At 45.1% G+C, this 22,971-nt stretch overlaps 1 protein-coding gene across 1 annotated transcript in view; it reads right to left on the reverse strand.

Annotated features, from left to right (window-relative positions):
• Window positions 1-22,971, reverse strand: part of LOC113407926 (solute carrier family 22 member 23-like) — a 176,748-nt gene that overhangs the window by 128,722 nt on the left and 25,055 nt on the right. Inside the window, exons 2-3 of the mRNA XM_026658906.1 lie at window positions 9,713-9,816; window positions 6,792-6,946 (exon numbers count right to left, since the gene is read on the reverse strand). Coding sequence (XP_026514691.1) covers window positions 6,792-6,946; window positions 9,713-9,816 — 259 coding nt within the window. The remainder of the gene's footprint in view (window positions 1-6,791; window positions 6,947-9,712; window positions 9,817-22,971) is intronic.

The following is a 22,971-nucleotide window of genomic DNA, read 5'->3' on the forward strand; positions in this document are numbered from 1 at the left end:
GACATGTCCGGGAAAATCCGGACGTATGGTAACCCTACTTATACAGCAGCATTTAAAAAATTAAGTAGCAGTAAAATTATCAATATACAATTTATAGAAACCTGAGCCTCGATCAGATATTTCAGAAATTTGTATTTGTTCTTTGAGCAATACTTAATACTACACTGTTCGATACACTGAAGTGAGATCCGGTGAGAATCTCTCTCAAAGCATCTGTCTGTCATCGCTCTTGCTGCACCAAAGCTGAATAGAATTAGTTAGGGTAGATGTTGATTATATAAACAAGAAGTTAATAATTTTAAAACCTTGATCTTGTCACCAGAACAGAATCTTATCAAGGCACCACAAAGTCAAACCTCGTTTCAGTCTGTCAGAAAACTGGTTGAATGTTCCCCTCCCCCACTTGAAAGATTCATTTCACAGCTTTAGTCATGCAGCAGTTCAGATTTGGACTGAACAATTTTTCTCTCTCTTTTGCTGGTTTCTAACACTTAAGGTAACTCACTTTGGCTCCATTTGTTTGTTTTGTTATTGAAGGGTTAGGGGAAGATAATGGAGCACTGAGGATTTGACTAGACGCTGGAGTGGTCGTACCCATTCAAGATCAGATTATCAAAAGTGCTCAGAACCCAGGAGCTCACATTCCCACACATATAGCTAGATTTTTTAAAAAAGCTCAGCAGACACCATGCTGAAGATCTCACCATTTATTTTGTTGCCTAAATGGCAGCATAGTTCTTTTGCAAATCTGGCCCCGACAGTCCACAGCCTAGTAGCTGGATTTGCTCTATACAGATCTTGCTCCTTTCTTCAGCTAAAACTCTAGACTTCAACTGCAAGTTACAAGTCTTCCAGAAAATAATAAAAAAAATCATCAAAAGGCAGCCTCCCCTCTTGCTGAGTCAATAGGACCCATGCTAAACTTCTGTAAACTTAAAGACACCCTCTGTCCATTTTAAAGGATTAAAAGGTTAAGAAGACAAAGCCATAAAGCTTATTAATTATACAGAGACATCACAATGGAAAAGATTACTGGACAGTCTGAACTGTCTTTTGAAGCATGAACTAAAAATTCCATAGCATGTAGTAGGTATGTCCATGAAAATTTAAAGAGACTAGAACATGGCCCTACTTCCTTTTATTGTGCACCAACCCCCTCGCAGTGACATGGAAATACATCTCCTCCCTTATAACAAACCTATTTTCAGAGCCTATTTACCTGTTCATTCAAGTTTATGCTTTCTAATTTCGCAAAGCAGTCTGCAGCTCAGTCACCCATGAAATTACCGAGCATTCTATGATTGTGTGCAAATCTGTGCTATTGCTCATGCTATCTAGGCTCAGGTAAGACCATTAGAATGATGGCATGTAGCATTAACAGGATGCTTGTTAAAGCTGTCAGCAGCATTTGGCAGAAAATAACTTTTTCACCCACAGAGACCTCAGTTCACATCATCGCCATTTTCCTTTATCACCACCCTGCTTCACATTATAGAAAATTTCAAAATCAGGAAAGTAGGGGAGAAAAAAAAATCTTAGTTGCACTGCAGGTGGTCTCTTCCCATATCATGTTTAGTTTCCTGTTCCCTTTGCTTTGTGCTATGCCTTAGGAGGCAATGCTCTCACTCTGTTCTTCATTCCAGTACACTGAGAGGGATGCATTGCAATAACATTAGTTTCTTTGCAATAGCACAAAATCATTTGAAACGATAAAAGATAAGAACACTCAGATGTTAGTACGCCAGTTCTACTCACCCAGAAAGATACTTTCCCCTTCAAGATCTTTAGCCTGGAGGACTGTGCCTTTTTAATGAATATGACAAGTGTCTCAGCATTTTAGTTATAAGAAAATCACATGCCAAGTGCCATTGGTCTCCATTCTGCACTCTACACTATAGGACCCCTGTATTTCCATGGAATGCCAATGAAGTTAATGGAGCAAAATGTGTCACAAATTGCTATTTATGCAGAGTCAATGGCAGGATCTGGGCCTTAGTAGCGTTTTCCTGTCTATTTAAGTATAAAGTTAAAGTAAGCAAAGGGTGGTGTCACACAGAAGTCAACAACTCCTCCTCTCAGAGCAAATGCCCTACATAACTAAGTGAGCTAAAGATGGGAATTACCTTTGTGTCAGAACCAAAAAAATAATCAGTGTCTTCCTCATCACATGCTCATGCTCAGCAATTGTCATGTTTGCTGAGTGCACTTTGTTCAGTATGACTAATAATCTGGGGGAGGCTGCAAGCTAACCAATTCAGGATAGCAGAGGAAGAGAGTATGCCTCTGGCTGCTGCATGTGTGTCATGTTTCAGGGTTAGCTGCACCTCTGTCCCCTTTTCTGGGGTGTCTAACTGCCCCCGGCTCTCCGGTGTCAGACTTCGAACCTTCAAATTCTCTGAGGCAGAATCCTGCAATTCTCCCATTCTGAGGCAGAGTGTTGGGTTACATTGCCCTGTGTATTAACTGTGTTTACCCCCAACAGGTCTGACTAGGTTCAGCTACCTTTAGTTCTTCCCTTTGGGAGCTGTGACCACTGGTTATTACAGTGACCCAGAAGTGCCTTTTTAAAAAAACAAAGTACTGTTTAATCTTAACATAGGAACACAGCGTAGCAAGAGAAAAGAATTGTTAAAACAATGAACAGCCTATACACATCTATCTTACCTAAGGGCTAAGGTAGACCTCTCAACTCAGAACCCCACTCCCGCAACCTCTGCCGGGATAAGACTGCTTCCCAACAGTCTCCGCCTCAAGCTCTTCCTGAACCATCTGACCACTTGTGAGAGCATCCTGTGTTTTTAAACCCTTCTGAGGCTTTGATAGCTCTTCTCTCACACAATTCAATCTCACCATGTCTTTGAAAGAATGAGAGTTCTCCAACGCTCAGTTAGGGGCTGGAAGGTGAGATTTTCAGCTCGAGCAGAGATACGTGTGCTACATCTGATCAGACTAGTGCGCTAAAAATAGAAGTGTAGCCGCAGCAGCGCAGGCTAGCTACCCCAGTATGTACCCATCCAAGACGCAAAGTATGTATTCGGGGCAGCTAGCCCACTACATAGCCATGGCTACATTGCTAGGTTCTTTCCTCCTCAACACCCTAATGCACTTAGGGAATGTCTGTGCTGGCGCTGGAAGGTGTAATTCCAGCTTGGGTAGACATGCCTGCACTAGCTCAGGTGTAGTTCCAATGTAGATATACCCTTAGTGCAGGGTTTCTCAAACTTCATTGCATCGTGACCCCCTTCTGACAACAAAAATTACTACATGACTCCAGACAGGAGGGCCAAACCCAAAGTCTGAGCCCCGTCACCCGAAGCCAAAGCTTGAGGGCTTCAGCCCTGGGCAGGGGGGCTGTAACCTGAGCCCCGCCACCCAGGGCTGAAGCCCTTGGGTTTCGGCTTCAGCCCTGGGTGGTGGGGCTCTGACTTCGGCTTCATCCCCGGGCCCCAGCAAGTCCAACGCCAGCCCTGGCGACTCCATTAAAACAGAGTCATGACCCACTTTGGGGTCCCGACCCACAGTTTGAGAACAACATAAGAACGGCTGTACTGGGTCAGACCAAAGGTCCATCTAGCCCAGTATCCTGTCTACTGACAGTGGCCAATGCCAGGTGCCCCAGAGGGAGTGAACGTAACAGGTAATGATCAAGTGATCTCTCTCCTGCCATCCATCTCCACCTTCTGACAAACAGAGGCTAGGGACACCATTCCTTACCCATCCTGGCTAATAGCCATTAATGGACTTAACCTCCACGAATTTATCCAGTTCTCTTTTAAACCCTGTTACAGTCCTAGCCTTCACAACCTCCTCAGGCAAGGAGTTTCACAAGTTGACTGTGCGCTGTGTGAAGAAGAACTTTCTTTTATTTGTCTTAAACCTGCTGCCCATTAATTTCATTTGGTGGCCCCTACTTCTTGTATTATGGGAATAAGTAAATAACTTTTCCTTATCTACTTTCTCCATATCACTCATAATTTTATATACCTCTATCATATCCCCCCTTAGTCTCCTCTTTTCCAAGCTGAAAAGTCCTAGCCTCTTTAATCTCTCTTCATATGGGACCCGTTCCAAACCCCTAATCATTTTAGTTGCCCTTCTCTGAACCTTTTCTAGTGCCAATATATCTTTTTTGAGATGAGGACACCACATCTGTACACAGTATTCAAGATGTGGGCGTACCATCAATTTATATAAGGGCAATAATATATTCTCCGTCTTATTCTCTATCCTCTTTTTAATGATTCCTAACATCCTGTTTGCTTTTTTGACTGCCTCTGCACACTGCGTGGACATCTTCAGAGAACTATCCATGATGACTCCAAGATCTTTTTCCTGATTCATGGTAGCTAAATTAGCCCCCATCATATTATATATATAGTTGGGGTTATTTTTTCCAATGTGCATTACTTTACATTTATCCACATTAAATTTCATTTGCCATTTTGTTGCCCAATCACTTAGTTTTGTGAAATCTTTTTGAAGTTCTTCACAGTCTGTTTTGGTCTTAACTCTCTTGAGCAGTTTAGTATCGTCTGCAAACTTTGCCACCTCACTTTTTACCCCTTTCTCCAGATCATTTATGAATAAGTTGAATAGGATTGGTCCTAGGATTGACCCTTGGGGAACACCACTAGTTACCCCTCTCCATTCTGAGAATTTACCATTTATTCCTACCATTTGTTCCCTGTCTTTTTAACCAGTTCTCAATCCATGAAAGCACCTTCCCTTTTATCCCATGACAACCGCTGCCTTTAGTGTATTAGGGATGTTCAGAAGGAAAGAAACCATTAGCTGTTCTAACTCTGCCATTCCAAAAGCCTTGCAAGGTAACTAAAACTTAGCAGTCCTGTGTTTTCAAGCAACATTTTAATACTATTTCCATTCCCAAAGCATCTGAGACGGTTATTTATAATTTCCCTTAGGTGGGCACTAAGTCCAAGCATAACTAGCAAGCTAAACCACATCTTTGTGGAAGGCTAATAACCTTTGCAGGCTGTAAACACCTGTACGGTTTACTTCTACTCAGTAACACTAGAAGCTGGGACCGGATTTGAATTATATGACCAAAGGCAGGAGAAGAAAATTTTTCCCAGGTACCATATAATTTATTATGGCACACTGAACAAAATCTTGTATATATTAATCAACCTATCTCCTCTCAATGTAACCTAAAGACAAAAAAACCAAAAACAGAACCACCCAGCACTATGTAGGATCTTATGTATGTGCAGGTTAAGGATGTTGTGCTAAAACCAGAGATCTGATGGGCTGAATATCAATCTACTTTGCAATAGGAAGTAAATAAAACTTTATGAAGAACTGTATAGAAGGTTCCAGGATATATCTTGATCATTTTTTTTAGTGCCAGAAATAAAAGAAAAAAATACCATACTTCCCTCTCGATAAGATACTAGCTGCTAATTATGGTCATGCTACCGTATTTACTGCAGCATTCCAGACACAGCTGCCAACCAAAACAGTTTTGCCTGGCTCCTGGGAAGGGAATATCGTTATCTATATTCCAGTATAATGCAGAGAGATGGAGAGAGAAAGAGGCAAAGACCTGTGAAAATATCAGATTTAGGGATTTCTTTTTTATGCCATTTCTCTGTCCCCTGCCTAAACTATGAGTTGGACATTCAAGAACGTACATTAATTTAGCTGGAAGTCACACTTAAAAACTGTTTTTAACTCTCTAATAAAAATAGCAGCCAATTTTAGAAGTGACTAGTCTTTTGCGTCCCTGACTTGAGATGCCTTAAAAGGAGCTTGATTTTCATATAGTGTTGAGCAAGCACCTTGGGGGGGGGGGAAAAACCAGAAAAGGAGGGTTTTGAAAATCTTGGCCAGTAAGGGTAGATCTACACTGTGATTAAAAATCCGCTGCTGTCCCATGCCAACTGACTTGAACTCACAAGGCTCGGGTTAAGGGGTTGTTTGAATCCAGTGTAGATATTAGGGCTTGGGCTGGAGCTTGGGATCTAGAACTTGGGATCTAGAACTGGGAGGCTCCCAGAACCCGGACCACTGCCTGAGCCCAAATGTCTGCACCGCATTTAAACAGTCCCTGACTCTGAGGCCCACATGTCTGAGTCAGCTGGTAGGATGCTGTCTAACTGCAATGTAGTTAGACAGCATCATTTAGGTGTACCAAATCAACCTGCAGTCCTCTCTCTCCTGACACAACAGTGAGCAAGCATTAGTTTCTCACAAAATTTCCATCTAGTTTCTCTCAGCAAACAAAGCAAAGCAGTTCAGAGATCAATGTGACTCAAAAAAAGAGCATGAGACTTCTCCACCAATTTTCTCTCTATTTCACAATTCTCTAAATGACTATATAGGGGAATAACCCCAGCTACTAATATCAAAGACATCTCAGTAAAAATCATGTGCCACCGTACATACAAAGAGATTGAAGGATTTTTCAAATCTCTGAAAAGAGCTGTTGCGAAATCATGTTGACATCTGTTATGCCATGAACGTTGCCAGGACACAGGAGGCAACTCCCAAGTTAAAGAAATTCAAAAGAATAAACATTGTTTAATCCTTTCTTCCATTTGCAAACTCATGAACACATTTGCTGCATAGGCTGATTCTCCGGCAAAGCAAGAAAAAATGGGGTCTGGGGCCGGGTAGGAGGAATTTCCAGTAACAAAACCAATGCAGTAGACTCAAAAGAACTCTGGGATTCAACTGTTTTTTGTACAAGCCTCTTGAAATACATACTGTAGGAAGTATAACATATAGCAGACCGTGTATTTTTTTGGCTGAATTATGAAGGTAATACTCACTCAGTGCATACAGGGAGAGGATTATTCCAGCCAGGCAAAACCCTTCAAAAAACCTGAGTGTGCTGAACATTGTCACATTTACTGAGAGAGCCACAGTCAGTCCAAATATCAGAATGAATATGACCGAGAAGAGTAGCACTGGCCGTCGACCAACCCTACAAATGGGAAGGAAGTGGGGAGAATAGTGTTAAAATCCAAGGTGGACACAATGCTAGATGCTTATCTCTTGCAGAGGACATAGGCACAGATGGGAACAAATTACACAGTTCCTCCCAAATGCTGCTACCAATTTTTAATAGCAGCCAACACAAATTTCCCCCCTCCACACACAGACACTTCTCGTATTTCTGCTTATTAAATTCAATTATTGCTTTGGTTAGTCTTGCAAAGATTTCATAGACAAATTAATTTATGAACAGATTAAAGCAAATGGCATTAAGTGCATCACTATTTAATATAAGAGCCATTTTCAAAGCCTGAAAGTGAATAAAACAGCAAATAAATATATAAAAATTGCAGTAAGTGCAAGCCATTAACAAAAGTTATTACAGGCGATTTGGGAAAAAGCCCTTAGTTTTCCATGGTGAGGAAAGGTCACTTGATTAATAGAAGCTCTCTCTCAAGAGAAGAGACATTTTCCATGCCCATTACATTTACCAGAGAATTCTTCTCTTGCCACATGCTTCAGCTCCACAAATCTCAGCTTTCGTTTAGTTAAAAACTAAGTTTCTAGCCCCCATGGTTGTGGAAACAGCCTCAAAAATGTAAACCAAGCATAAACTGAAGAAGCATCACTTTCCTGAGTCTTCAGAGAGCCTGAAGCAACACCTCTAAAAGGGTTGAACTGCTTTATTCATCTCAATCAGCACCCCCATGGATTCCACAATCCACCAGCTATGAAACGCGGAGTATTTCCAAAGGGCCACAGGATTCAACATTATTTGCGGCCAGACACCTGCCATTTTGTTTTGGACAAAGGATGCAAGCAGCAGTGTATGGGATGAGATATTCAGATGCACTTGCAGATACATGCATCTAATGCTATAAAATATGCACTGCTGTCAAAAGAAAAATGGTCTAAAGACAGGATGTGAGGGGCATACTCTGTGCGTATACAAGCATGAATATTGCCGTACACTGAAAATTCTAGGTAAGCCCAATTTCCAGTGATCACGGTGCTCCTGTAGAAAGAAGCAGTAAAAGTTTTTGGCAGCACATTGTGCTAGCCCATAGAGTGACAAACTGCCCTACTACAGAAGGATGTCTTCTGCAGTGCCCATACCACACTGTATTAGAACACGTGCTGCCATCCATAATACACTGGTTGTTGGATAAGGATTTGGCCCCAAGTTTGAATAAATGGAGTCTCCAATGCTGGATCCCATAGATCTTCCACCTATACCTACCCACACAGCTAAGGTTTCCCCTAATAATTACTTGGTGAATGAAAATCACTATAGTGTCATGCGGTCATTACTTATAGCTTTAGAAGTTTCCTTCTAAAGGAATACCATCAACTTAAAAATCTGTATGCTGCAAACAAATGTCATTATCTAGATAACTACCACAAACTCGGATTATTAAAAGTGAAAATTTTCAAAATCCAATTTATGCTCTCTCTCAACTTAGACAATGCAAATAAATTAAGCCAGTTTCCCTTTTGGTCACCTACATATGTGTTTCCCAAACTTTTAAAAGCTGAGCACCCTACCCACACCGCTTTGCGGGACAATGAAACAAATCATTCACTCTCATCCATCTCCCCACAACTCTGTCACATGTTGTTTAAGATCTATCCTAATTTTAGAATTTTATTTAAATGAAATAAAACCATATTCCATTGTACATATCCGTAAGGCTTTATTTTAAGGAGCAATGAATATTTAATACTGGACATTAAAGAAATATTTCAATGCAGATTATTTTATTATTTAAAATTGAAATTAAGATGCTGTGAAGCTTTGGGCCACATTGCCTCACACATGCAGCAGGGTTCGCCTCCTCACAGCTGTGAGGTATGGCACCAAAGTGAGCAGTAATCATGTAAATCTTCATAACACCACATCTCCTTGCGTCTCTTCCATGCTTCAATCAGTAGTGAAAAAAGTATAATCAACTGAATTAGCATCCACTGGAATGAATGGGGCAGGTTCAAACCATAAAGCTATTGTTTCAGGCTCTCTGCAAGCTCAAGCAGATATCACTTTGGTCACAGTATAAAGTTTTTCTTTGTAACCATACCAACTAGAGATTTTTTTAAAGTGAAAACAGATTCTGGAGAATAATTGAGAATTCTATGAATGCTCCCATTCCCCAATAATCCAGAGGGATGTACCCCACACTTAATGAAGATATATGTGTTCTTAATACTGCAATATTTGGGTTTCAAACAATGCAAGGGAATGTTCATTTGTTTCAAAACAACTTTTAAAAAATAGCAAAACAGTGGAAAGGTTCATAAAGGCCCTTTAAAAATAAGATGAACATTCTGGGCCAAATGTGAGCTGACATTGTCCCTTTTATCAGCAAATATGGCTAAAAAGTAATTTGTGATTGTAGCATCTATTTGACAGAACACTAGAGGCTAGTGCTATCTAAAACAAACGCTCTGTTTTTACATAATTAGAAAATATGTAATTTTGGTCTGTCATGACAGCAGTAACAAAGTGTGTCAACAGCAAATAATTAGAAATCAATGGTTAAGTATTTTCCTTTTATGTTATTTATCATGCTATAAATGACTCAGCCCAAGCAATTAAAACAGTTTTGTACTGCCAACTCATGCTACTCTTTTCAGAGATTTGCAGATCTAATTATCAAAAGGTTCTTCCTGAATAGTAACTTTTTTTTTAAAGTTCTACAGAGATGCTAAGTATCTTTATTCATTTAAATTATATAGCATTAAAAGATTTTTCACTCACCAGTCAGCTATACATCCTGTTATCAAGTAGCCAAAGATTAAGCCTACCAGTAGGGAGAATTTAGCAATATGGACCTTCCAGGAAGATTCACAAACGAGATCCCACTGAAAGAAGAAGAGAGATAGGTACATTGAAACATACTTGGTTCCTCTCTGGTGCATTTAAACATACAGATGTTGTTGTAGCTGTTTTCAATTTTAGCATTCACACTTAAAAATGTTCTTAATTCATTGTTCAAGTCCAAATCCAATTCACATTACTGAGAATGAAAAGACTCTCCTTTACTTCGGTGAGAGTTGGATCAGGTGCTTAGTTATACACTAATAAATTTGGTCATTTAATCTTTCTTTTCAAGTTTGTTTATTTGGATTTATAAAAATGGGCATCTATCCATATGTTCTAGGTAGTCTTGAACTAACTTTAAAATATATCCAAACAATACCCCAACATGTCAAAAGCGCAGCAGTAGAATTCTATATAAACCACCACCAGGAAACCAGACAATTTCAAATCTCAGATTTCCCTAATCCTCTGTTTTCAAATGCCTGGGGAAGATGATCAGTTTCGTAACAGGCCTCAGAGTCACCCGGTTCAGGCTACTTCAGACCAATTAATGATAAGCTTTTTGCAACACTGTATAGTATCCCCCATCAGTACTCCACTTTCTCTAGAGTAAGATAGGCTGATGGTGTAAGAAAAACAGCCTGCACTTAGGAAAGGCAACGTTCTATTGACACAGAGGTAAGAAGAGCAGTAGGAGAATCAAGTGCAACTGTGTGTCGGCCTGATTCAGCTCTTTCCACAGTGCCGTTTATGGTGCAGTGACAAGAGGAAGGCGGAATTGCACTCTAAAACCATCTCAGTTGCTGAAATTGTAGTACTCCAAAGGGGGAGTGTAAATGAGTGGCCTCCTCCCAAGTGACCCCTCATGGCCTCAGGGCAACCTGCAAGTGGCCTCACTTCAGTTTCTCTCTTGAATCCCAGTAACTTCAATACAAACACGTCCTCAAGGCCATCACAGTTTAACAACAAAACACAGTGCAAAAGTCCACGACCAAAAACCCTACACATAGTCCATATAACCCCAGTGCATGAGATCTTTAACACTCAGCTCCCTTCCCACCATCCTGGTGTCTTCTGCCAGACCTAGACTCTTTCACAGTCCTCCTCTGTCCCTCTGCTGGGATCATCGCCCCAGTTTTCCTTCTGAGGTACGACCTTGCTCTTTCCAGCCAAAACTCACAGCCTCTCCAGTGGGAGCCTCTCATGCTTCCTCTAGAACCTAGCTCTCTGAAGGAGATGCCAGCAGATAAGCCCCTTGGCTTGTCCCCTTCCTTCAGTCCCCTGGACCTTAGCTCTGGCTTAGGATCAGCAGGCATTTCCCTCTTCTCCCATCTTCAGCCCTCTCCAGCCCTACTTCTCAGGCTTGGGGAGTCCAGCCTGGAAACCCCTTGCTGTTCTCTTGCATTCAGCCCTCTCCCAGGAACAGCTCTTCCTGACTGAACCAGTTGGCTCTAATCCTCTGGCAGTTCCTTCTACCAAGCCTCTCTCAGGCACCTCCTACCTGCCCCAGATGCTGCCCTGCTCTCTTAAATAGCCCAACTCGGTGCTCCTGGACTGGAACAGAAGAGCTCAGCCCTATTTTATTACATGGGCTAGCTACTCTGTTACAGGGAGGCACAGTATTCCAGGAATATCATCACTAGAAAACTATCACATCCTGCCCGATTTCCTGCAAGGAAAAGAAAACTATCAAGAAAAATTGCTCTGTAATTTCCATTCATTTTCCCAACATCGGAAAATTTTGTGGTGAAGGCATTGGCCAGGGCCTCAGGAGATCTGGGTTCAAATCCTGGCTCTGCCCCAGACTTCCTATCCATAATGTGGAGGTGGTAATGCTTCCCTACCTCATAGGGGTGTTAGGAGGATAAATTCATAATGTTTGTGAGATGTTCAAATACTAGTGCAATGGGAGCCATGAATATTCCTAGAGAGATATTTGCAGCTTTCTAAATTAAGTGCAATAGATATTGGCGGGGGAAGGAGAGTGCTGTTCCTTTCCACCTTAATTTGAAGTGTACATGGTCATCCATGTGCACGGTAATGGCCCAATCAACATTTTGCAGGACATGACTGCAAGATCAAACATACAGAATCAAATAAGTCATTTGCTTTTCAATTATGTATTTAGAACCAACGTCCCAAGTGAATGTTAGATTAGATGCATTTGGGGTTAGGTGGATTTGCAGGATTCATTAATCTCACAAAAGGGGGCTAGATTTAAGCCCATCTGGTTCCAATAAGAGACATGCTCCCTGCAAAATGGTGAGTGGAGTATACCATTTGACAGAAAGCATAACACCTGCTTGAGCAGCACCATCTCAATAGAAGTCAGGAGAGATTATACCAGCAACACACCATCCAATTACATTGCCAGCCATTCTTTATGTAACAGTATATGCTATTTATTAAGTACAGCATATTAGCCTTTTGCAGATTAATCCATCCCTCTACAAACACCTGAGCTCAGTCTTTTGAAGCCACACCTATTTTTCCTCTCCCATAGTGTGCTGTCACTGAAGCACAACCTGCATGATGTACATCTGTGATAGTCTACTACTGAGGCCATTTGCAGGCTATGTGCTGCATGTCTAAAGGGGGCACTCAGGCAAAAGTGGTCAATATCAAGAAGCTAATAGTAAAAATAAATATTTCTCACCAAGTGCTTACAAAGTATTTACTGTAATCCGTGAGCAAGGCACGAGACTTACTGTTAGAATGACAAATTTGTCAAGTTTACATTTTTAAAGGCGTTTTTATTGGGGATGGAGGGAAATGCAATTAATGCCAATTTGCACACACAAACCAGACCTCAGGATTTTAGGGTTACTATATATTCACAAACACAAAGTTACATATGACCTCTAGAAATGTTTTCCAAGTGAAGATGGGTTACCTTGCTAATCGTGAGGTTGCATAATGCCCAGCAGTAGGATAAATCACTTGTGAAGGTGGATTGCAAATTGAGTTCACGTTATGTCAAAATAGTTATATTAAAACACTATTTAAAAGAATAATTTAAAGGCCATGTATACAAGTCTGCCATTTTCATTTTGTTATTATCAGAGAAACAGTAATGTTATCCAAAGGCAAAAAGTGTGGATATCCTGGTGCATTTTGATACGTATGGCATGCTATTACTTGTCAACAAAGAGACCTGACCATAATACAAACTGAAGATAGCAGATGTTCAGAAAGATTACATATGGGTGAGGGTTCAAGGTTCAAAAGTGCTGAAATCTCATGAGTTACTCATGTAATATTTCAGGCCAAGACAAAGGAAATCTGACAAATTCAGCTGCTCTATTACATGCAGTAATAGTAACTCGTTTTTGGAATTTTTTAGCCTATCACCAGGCCCCGATGGAGCCCTCAGAATCCACCTTTTGTTACAGAATTATGAACCTGAACCTAAGGTTTCAATTTTTTTAAATTAAGAGCCAGATCCTCAACTGATAAAAGTCATCATAGCACTACTGGCATCAGTTTACACCAAGAGAGCGTCTACCCCTATGTTTCTAGTGTTGTGCAGTTAGTCTTGAAAGCATGATCTAATGTAAGCCAATGCAGCACAGACTTCCTGGGTCTGTAGATGGTCTGTAACAAGAATTCTGAGAGGTCTGATCAGACCCATAAATCCCAATGAATTAGTAACTCTAAAAATTATAGATGACAATTTAAAATGTCACCATTTTAAAACTCATGTATCAGAGGGGTAGCCATGTTAGTCTGGATCTGTAAAAAGCAACAGAGGGTCCTGTGGCACCTTATAGACTAACAGACGTATTGGAGCATAAGCTTTCGTGGGTGAATATCCACTTCGTCAGATGCCCACGAAGGCTTATGCTCCAATACGTCTGTTAGTCTATAAGGTGCCATTTTAAAACTATTTCACAGCTTATTGTTTTAGCAGAAATTTTCAGCTAGTGTACCAGAATCCCAAATTGCCTAGACCCCCAGTTTATCCAGCTTCCCCCATTACAACTGCCACAAACCAGAGATAAATTATGCCAAACTATACACAGGTTATCTACACCTAGCATGCACACAGAGATGTAATAGTTGTATTGGGCTACATAGTGCCACAATTTTCTTTGGGCAGAACTCCTTGCTGGTTTCACTGGGTTGTTCTGCATGAAAACTGATAGCATGCTCAATAGTATGCTCAAATAAAAGGTTGCCACATACATAAAATGTAATGTTTTGTTTTCTCTTGAACAAGTTACATAAATTGACATTCTCTTTTTTCCTCCCGCTGCACAGAGAAATAGAAACAATAAGGAACTTGTCCGATTCAAAATATAACTGATTCCTCCAGACTTCCATATTAGAAGTTTTTGCTATATATACACACACACATAAAACATTCAAACTCAATCCAGTCATAAACCAAACATGGAAAAATTCAGCCCAAAACCTTCTGACAAAGTTATAAGCATCTAAAAAACAGAGTTGTAAGTAATAGATAATAGGTATTGCTGCCATTCCACCTGTACTATCACATATTCTACACCCAAGTGCACGGATATTGCATACACACACAATTTAATATAGAAGCTATTTAACAGCACAGAACACGGTCACTACATTACATTACATAAAAAAGACAGTTATTGTTCCATAACTGGTGTTCTTCGAGATGTGTTGCTCATGTTCATTCCATATTAGGTGTGTGTGCTCGTCACATGCACCGGTGCCGGAAGTTTTTCCCTCAGTGGTACCCATTGAGGACCAGCTCTGGCACCCTCTGGAGTGGCGCGCACATGCCGCTGTATAAGGGGCACCGCCGGCTCCCACCCTCAGTTCCTTCTTGCCAGAAACTCTGACAGTGGGGAAAGAGGGCGGGTCATGGAATGGACATGAGCAACACATTTCAAAGAACACCAGTTACAGAACAGGTAACTTCGAGTGCTTGCTCATGTCCATTCCATATTAGGCGACTCCCAAGCAGTACCAACGGAGGCGGGTAGGAGTTCACGGACGTGTAGATTGCAACACAGCTCTGCCGAACCCAGCGTCGTCTCTGGCCTGCTGAGTGATGGCGTAAGGCGCAGTGAAGGTGTGAACCGAAGACCATGTCGCAGCTCTGCCAATGTCCTGGATGGGAATGTGCGCCAGGAAGGCAGCTGAGGATGCCTGAGCTCTGGTTGAATGGGCTCTCATGATCGGTGTCGGTGGGACCCGTGCTAGCTCATAACAGGTCCGGATGCAGGAGGTGATCCAGGTAGAAATCCTCTGCGATGACACCGGAAGGCCCTTCATCCTGTCCGCTGTCGAGATGAAGAGCTGGGTCAACCTGCGGAAGGGCTTGGTACGCTCTAGGTAAAACGCCAGGGCACATCTGATGTCCAGGGCGTGCAGCCTCCTTTCCTCATTAGTGATGTGCAGCTTGGGACAAAACAGCGGGAGGAAGATGTCCTGGTTGACACAGAAGGAAGACATCACCTTTGGCAGAAAGGCCGGATGGGGTCGCAGTTGAACTTTGTCTTTGTATACGGTGGTTCCGATGTCAGGGCTTTAATCTCTGACACTCATCTCGCCAATGTTACTGCCACAAGGAAAACAACCTTCCATGACAGGTGGGAAAGGGAGCAGGAGGCCATAGGCTCAAAGGGCAGCCCTGTGAGCCTAGAAAGAACCAAGTTAAGGTCCCACTGTGGGACAAGAGCCCGGACCGGCAGAAAGAGTCTCTCAAGGCCTCTCAAGAACCTGAGCGACATGTCGTGTGAGAACACCGTCTTACCCTGGATTGGCAGGTGAAAAGCAGAGATGGCCACAAGGTGCACACTAATGGAAAAGAGGGCCAGCAGGGAACAGAATTGATGATATTTCCTGTTCTGTCTGGGGGCGAACAGATCCACTTGGGGAGTTCCCCACCTCTGGAAAAGCGTCTGGGCTACCTCCGGATGAAGCGACCACTCGTGGTGAGAGAAAAAGGACCTGTTGAGGTGATCTACCAGCGTGTTCCTAACGCCGAGGAGGTGACAGGCCTCCAGGTGGATCGTGTGCTTGATGCAGAAATCCCACAATCAGAGAGCCTCTTGACAGAGAGCCGACGAGCGTGCTCCCCTTGCCTGTTGATATAGAACATCGAGGCAATATCGTCTGTCTACACTCTCACCAACTTGCCTGCCAGGTGTGGTAGAAAGACTCTGGAGGCCAAACATAATGCTCTGAGCTCCTTGACATTTATGTGCAAAGTCATCTCCTCCAGGGACAATGTCCCTTGTGTCTGTAGCTCACCTAGATGCGCTTCCCAGCCAATGTCCGAAGCGTCCGATATCAGTTCGACTGAGTGGCGTGGGCTCTTGAACGGAACTCCTTCCTGGACAGCCTTGGTGTCGGTCCACCATTGCAGGGAGGGAGGTAAGTATCACTGGCAGGATGATAACTTTGTCCAGGTGATCTCTGGACTGGGAATAGACTGCTGCCAGCCACTGCTGCAAGGGTCGGATTCTGAGCCTTGCATGGTGGATGACATACGCTTTTACTGCCATGTGGCCCAGCAAACACAGACATACCTGAACTGTGGTTAGAGGAAATGCAGAGACCCCCACGATGAGGTCCACCATGGTCTGGAATTTCTCCTGTGTCAGGAAAGCTCTAGCGCAAGTGGAGTCGAGCATCACTCCGATGAATTCTAACCTTTGCACTGGAATGAACGTTGACTTCTTGTCGTTCACCAACAGGCCCAGGGACCAGCATTGTGACATCCCGTTGGACTTGAGACCTGGAGTGGACTTTGACCAGCCAGTCGTCGAGATATAGGTATATTTGAATACCTCGACACCTGAGGTAAGCTGCTACCACCGATATGCACTTGGTAAACACCCTTGGTGCTGTCACTAGGCCGAAAGGGAGGACCACAAACTGGTAGTGGTCCAATCTCACCGTGAAGCGTCTGTGTCCTTGGAAGATCGCTATATGAAAGTACGCATCCTTCAAGTCGAGGGCGGCATACCAGTCTCCTGGACCCAGGGAGGGGATGATGGAGGCCAGGGAGACCATGCGGAACTTCAACTTCTTTAGGTATTTGTTGAGGTCTCGTAGGCCCAAGATGGGTCTTAGACCACCTGTGGAATCAGAAAGTACTGGGAATAGAACCCCTTGTTCTTGTATTCGAGGAACTTCCTCCACTACTCCCAGCTGCAGCAGGCCCTTCACCTCCTGTGCAAGGAGACTTGTGTGAGAAGGGTCCCTGAAGAGGGACAGAGAAGGACGGGTGTGAGGGGGGGTAAGAAAAACTGGAGGGTATAGCCCTGGGCCACTGTGTTGAGGACCCAGCGGTCTGAGGTTATTGTGGTCCATGCAGAGAGGAAGAAAGAAAGGTGGTTGGAGAAACATAGGAAGGATGGATCCGGGGTACAGTCTGGTAGGTCGCCCTCGAGCGCACCCTCAAAATGCCCGCTTGCCACCTTGCCTGTTGCGGGAGGCGCCCAACTGGGTAGATGCCAGAGGTTGGTGGCTCTGGCAACATTTGTAGCCTCTGCTCATCTTATGAGCCATCTCCTGCCTGGGTTGGCTCCCTTGACCCAGTGGCTGTTGCGGCTTGAACCACTTAAAGGCCAGACCCGGGACGTAGAGCCATAGGGTCTTCAATGTTGTACAGAAGTCCTTCAACCCATGTAATTTGTTGTCTGTCTGCTCAGCAAACAGCACCTGGCCGTTGAAGGGAAGGTCCTGTATCAATTGCTGGGCCTCTGTCGACAAGCCCGCAAGAAGGAGCCGGACGCCCTCCGCGTGGAGATGGCCGTGGTCATAGTGCATGACACGGAGTCCGCCACGTCAGAGGCTGCTTGCAGGGCCATTCCGGCTACAGCCTTGCCCTCATCAAGAATCACCCAGAACTCCTTCCTGGTGTCCTCGGGAAGCGAATCCTCAAACCTGGCCATGGCTTGCCACATATTAAAGTCATAGCGGCCAAGGAGGGGTTCATGGTTAGCCACCCTCAATTGGAGGCTAGAAAATGAATAAACTTTGCATCCAAACAAGTCCAGCCTCTTTGGGTCTTTATTCTTTAGAGTGGCTCCCAGTTGGCCTGGTCTCTCCTGCTCATTAATGACCACTGCTACCAGGGAGCTTGGGGCCGGGTGAGTGTATAGGTATTCATGAGCCTTAGCTGGCACAAAGTACTTTCTGCCCTCTTGGAGATGGGGCAGGGATGAAGGTGTCTGCCACAGGGCATTTGTAATCTTAGACACCCCTTCATGGAGGGGCAGAGCCACCCTGGCCTGTGCCGTTGAGCAGAGGACGTTGAATAGAGTGTCCAACAGTTACACCAGCTCCTTCGCCTGGAGACCCAAGATAGAGGCAACTCTTTTCAACAGTTTCTGATGAGCCTTAGCATCATCCTGAAGAACTGGGTGAGGAGGCACTGCAATCGCCTCATCAGGTAAAGATGAGGAGGAAGCCGGGCCTACGGGGTCTGACATATCCATTGGTGTTCCAGTCAGCTGATCCCCCGGGTCCTCAAGAGCCTGAGGGGTTCCATCCTCCGGAACAGCTGGCTCTGGGGGAGGGTCAGATACTAAGGCCGATGGCTTGTCCCAGGCCCCCACCATTTACCTGAGCCCTGGTGAAGGCTAAGTTAAGCCCCACGGGTTCCATGGTACCAGGCAGCCGGCTACTGGCCCTGGTCTAGCTGGTAATTCCGCTGACATCGAGGGTACCATCGGTACCGAGTTTTTGCCCACCAGCAACGACTCCTGTCCGGTGCCAGAGCTCAAGGATGAGTGGTTGCTCTCAGGTGACCACGAACACATAGACCGGCGATCCTGATCGCTGCAGTGCTGATTGCTGCGCCTGGACAGGGAGCTATCCGCTCAGGACGAGTCCCTTCTGCGGGTCCTCGAAGACCGATGCTGTTCACCAGATTGGCGATAGCATCCCAGCGATCTAGACTTCAGTCATGCTGCTTGATCGGTACCAGGATCTAGAGTTACTCCCCAGTCTAGGGGATCCATGACATGGCAATGCATACTGGCAAGCTGATGACTCCGCTGCTGAGACTGACTGTCTCGGGCCTGTGACCAGTGCTGAGCCATGGGTGAAGCACTGGGCTGGTCCCGGTGCTGTTGATGCCGGGAAGAGCGGACCTCTGCAGGCCTGTGCCATGTCACCAGTGAGGCACACCTTGAATCTTGTGGGCCCTGAGTCCGGAGACTGATGAGGGCTTCGCTGACCCTGCCTCTCTGCCTTCGAGGCCTGGTGGCTCCATGCGGGGGAGCGCTGGCGAAACATCCCCCGCGATGGGGAATGGTGTCATTGAGATGGAGACCTATAGAAAGGACCCAACGTGGGTTTACCCTTAGACCAGGATACTGCTGTAACCAGTGTGGGCGGCACCAGTAGCGCCAGGATATCCTACGCTGCCTACAGGGTGTCAATGGGACCTCTAACTGATGAAGGCCCCCGTCAATGTCTGGCGGGCAGGCATGCAGCGGGGTGGGCTGGACTGTTCAACCTGAGCTGGGTCCCGACTCCCGGTAGGAGGTATCAAGCCGCCCTCCTCGGGCCTTGGCTCCCCTCCTGCCTTCTCCTTCCCCTAGCAGGGATGTAGGAGATCTTCTTCTCCTGGTCTTCTTTAGCCTCTTGGGTCCTTTCTATAGGTCTCCATCTCAATGACACCATTCCCCATCGTGGGGGATGTTTCGCCAGCGCTCCCCTGCATGGAGCCACCAGGCCTCGAAGGCAGAGAGGCAGGGTCAGCGAAGCCCTCATCAGTCTCCGGACTCAGGGAGGGGGATGCCAGGGAGGGGGATCGGCGCCAATGCTGTGGTGCTCGGGACGGAGTCGGACCTCAACTGCTCCAGTGCTGGAGTTCGTGCCGACTCCATGAGGAGCGCTTTGAGAGAGAAGTCCCTCTCCTTCTTAGTCCAAGGTTTGAAGGACTTGCATATACGGCACTTGTCGCTTACATGCGACTTGCCAAGACATCTCAAACAACTGTTATGCGGATCGCTGAGGGGCATCAGTTTCTTGCAGCGATCGCAGGGCTTAAAGCCTGGGGACCAGGTCATGCCCCACCATAGGCTAAGTCCCATTTGGGACCAACTAAGTAAAACGCCAACACTAACGCACTAAGGGAAACCTAACTATGTACAACTATTTTACAAGAAAAAGTTTGAAATACTGAACAAAGTGAAAAAGACTAGCCGAAGCAGTAGACGTTCCAGCACCATCACTGGAGGCAAGAAGGAACTGAGGCTGGGGGGAGCCAGTGACACCCCTTATATCATGGCATGTGCACGCCACTCCAGAGGGTGCCAGAGCCGGTCCCCTACCGATACCACAGAGGAAAAAACTTCCGGCACCGGTGCATGTGGTGAGCACACACACCCCTAATATGGAATGGACATGAGCAAGCACTCGAAGAACAGTTATTTATTCTGGGGGAGAAAAGGTACTCATGTGTTTAAATGTTTGCAAGATGAAGCCCTTGGATAAGACATGAAGACTACTATATTTAACTGAAACTCCAGGGGAATTTACATTGGGAGACTGTTTTTACTCGAATTGGAATTTGGCCAGGATACCAAGCATAACACCCCTGCTCTTGCAAATAATGCCCTGGGATCAATAACCTCAAAAGGACTGTGTGACGGGTTCCCCCCAGGGTGCCACCTGAAACTGGAGTGCCACTGAGCCCTCTGACCCACCAGTATGGGCTCCCTCTCACACTGTGCTGCTGTGACAAGTTGCAAAGCCCTCCAAGCTTACACTTTCACCAGCATTCACACAGGTAGGGACACACTCAGCTTCCCAGCCTAGGACCTCAGAGCAGTACCCTCCTGACCTGGTCAAATCTGGCCAGTATATGGGTTTAACGCCTAGTCCGCCTCTCCCTCAATGTGAAGAGGGCCATGCACACTTGTGGTAACCAAACTGAGAGTTTTCCCCAGACCCCTTAGTCAAACGCACACTGGTTTGGATTAAAACATAAAATAAGTTTATTAACTACAAAAGGGTAGATGTTAAGTGATTATAAGTGATCGCAACCAGATCAAAGCAGATTACCTAGTAAATAAACAAAACTGCAAACTGAGCTTAACACACTAGATAGGTAGGATGTGAATTCGCAAATTCTCACCCTGAGTGATAAACCACCTGGCAGATTCTTAAGGCACAAGCTGGGTTGGCTCTGCAGCTTGGGTTTTCCGGGTTTTCATACACAGACTAGCAAATCCCTTAGCCTTGGACCATCACTTCCCCCCGGTTCAGTCTTTATTCCTCTGGTGTTTCCAGGTGTGTTGTTGTAGGGAGAGTGAGATACCATCAAGATGTCATTGTCCCCCTTTTAGATCTTCCCACTTGCTGGAAAACTCTTTTGCTGTGACCTGTGTCGAACAGTTCCCATTGTGCAGTGCATCTCTGAGAGGTTTCTATTGTACACCGTTCCTGGGGTAATCCTTGTGCTTGTGTGCTTTTCCTCAATAAGCCATTAACATTGTTTGACTTTTTTATTGTTGTACCTGAAAGGCTGCTTGTGGGTGTTTTCAACCTCACAACATGTTTCAGTAACACACACACACACAGCCAAACTTCATAACTTCACATATGACGATAGCACATACAATCCAACGAGATATTAATGTCTAGCAGATTAAGACTTTTAGAATGATACCTCAAAAGGCATACTTTGTATCCTAATTACATGACAGTGGTGAATATGGGGTGCCAGGGTGTCACAGACTGCACCTTAATTTCACACCTTAACAAAAGAGAGCACCTCTGGTAGTGCAGTATCCCCAACACCACAGTGGGGAGTTAGTACAATATTGACGCCGAAGGAAGTGTGCTGCCTGCTTTTACAACCCCTTTTACAACAGCTCCTTGGACCTGCCTTTGATGTCTCCCATCCAACCCTGCCTGGTTTGGGAGCTTGGATGAAATGACAATTTGAAAATAGATTACATTTGTTACATTTAACATTGTATTTCAAAATGACTGAGGAAATCCTAAAGAATTTAGCAGTACCAAGTCAGTTTGTAACACCACAGCAATTTAAAGAGTTTGCCATATGTTGATACACTGTCGGTAACATGTTGCAAGTGTTTCTATACTGTAACTGTACTTTTTGGCAAAACCTAGGATCCTGACATTTATCTGATGTAGATGAGCCACCACACCAAAGGCTAAAACCAAAATAGATTACTCCGATGATTCCCCTCATTGTGTATCTGACAAAAACTTAAACACCTGAAAAGTAACTATTTCATAACCTCCTTACCACAGGCCAAATCCCTAGAGGTTTTACTCAGTGTTAACCAATTCATAACTCACAATGAAGTCAGTGGAAGCTTTGCCTCAGAATGTGGCCCTAAGTTTGTTAATTATTAAGGTGACTTGTGTATCAATAAGGGTTCTTCCTTTCCTGTCACTGTATGGGGAGCTGCTCCCCCATTTCACCCAACCCCTGTGCAGCCAGACCCCATGATATGAGCCTCACCCCTCTCCCCTGCACTCAGAAGCCCCCCCCACCCCTTCTGCACCCCCCATACTCAAACCCACTCCAAGCCCCCCCACATCTGGACTCCCCACCCCACCGAGCCCCAACCATCTGCACCCAGACCCCCACCCTACCAAGTCCCACTCCCCCAGCACCAGACCCTCCTGCTGAGCTCCACCACACCCAGATCTCCCCGCTGAACCCCAACCACCTTCACTTGGACCCCCCTGCAGAGTCCCATTGCCCCTGCACCCGGACCCCCCACCCCAAGAGCCCCTGTGTATCCAGATCCCCCCCCCGCACTTAGACCTCCCCACCAAGCTGCCCACACCCAGACTGCCCCACACAGAACACTCTCAACCCACATCTGGATTCCCCCCCCACCCACTAAGCCCCTCCACACTTGGATCCTGCTGGGCTGAGCCTGCCTGTCCCATACCTGGTGCGCATGGCATGGAGGGAAAGGGCCTCAGGGTATTTCTAGGGCAGGCCTGGCCCTTGCACTGTGTCTGTGTCCTGGAAAGCAGGACCAGCTCTAGGCACCAGCAAACCACGCACGTGCTTGGGGCGGCACAATTTCAGAGGCGGCATTCCGGGCGCTCTCGGAGGGGTTTTTTTTTTTTTTTTTTGGCGCTTCGGCAGTTGCGCTCTTGGAGCTTTATTTATTTATTTTTGCTTGGGGCGGCAAAAACCTAGAGCCAGCCCTGCTGGAGAGATTGGAGTGTGTGTGTGTGGGGGGGGGGGGGGGGGG

This window comes from Terrapene carolina, unplaced genomic scaffold, assembly GCF_002925995.2.
Source record: "Terrapene carolina triunguis isolate 2854851 unplaced genomic scaffold, T_m_triunguis-2.0 Scaffold57, whole genome shotgun sequence".
NCBI lineage: Eukaryota > Metazoa > Chordata > Testudines > Emydidae > Terrapene > Terrapene triunguis.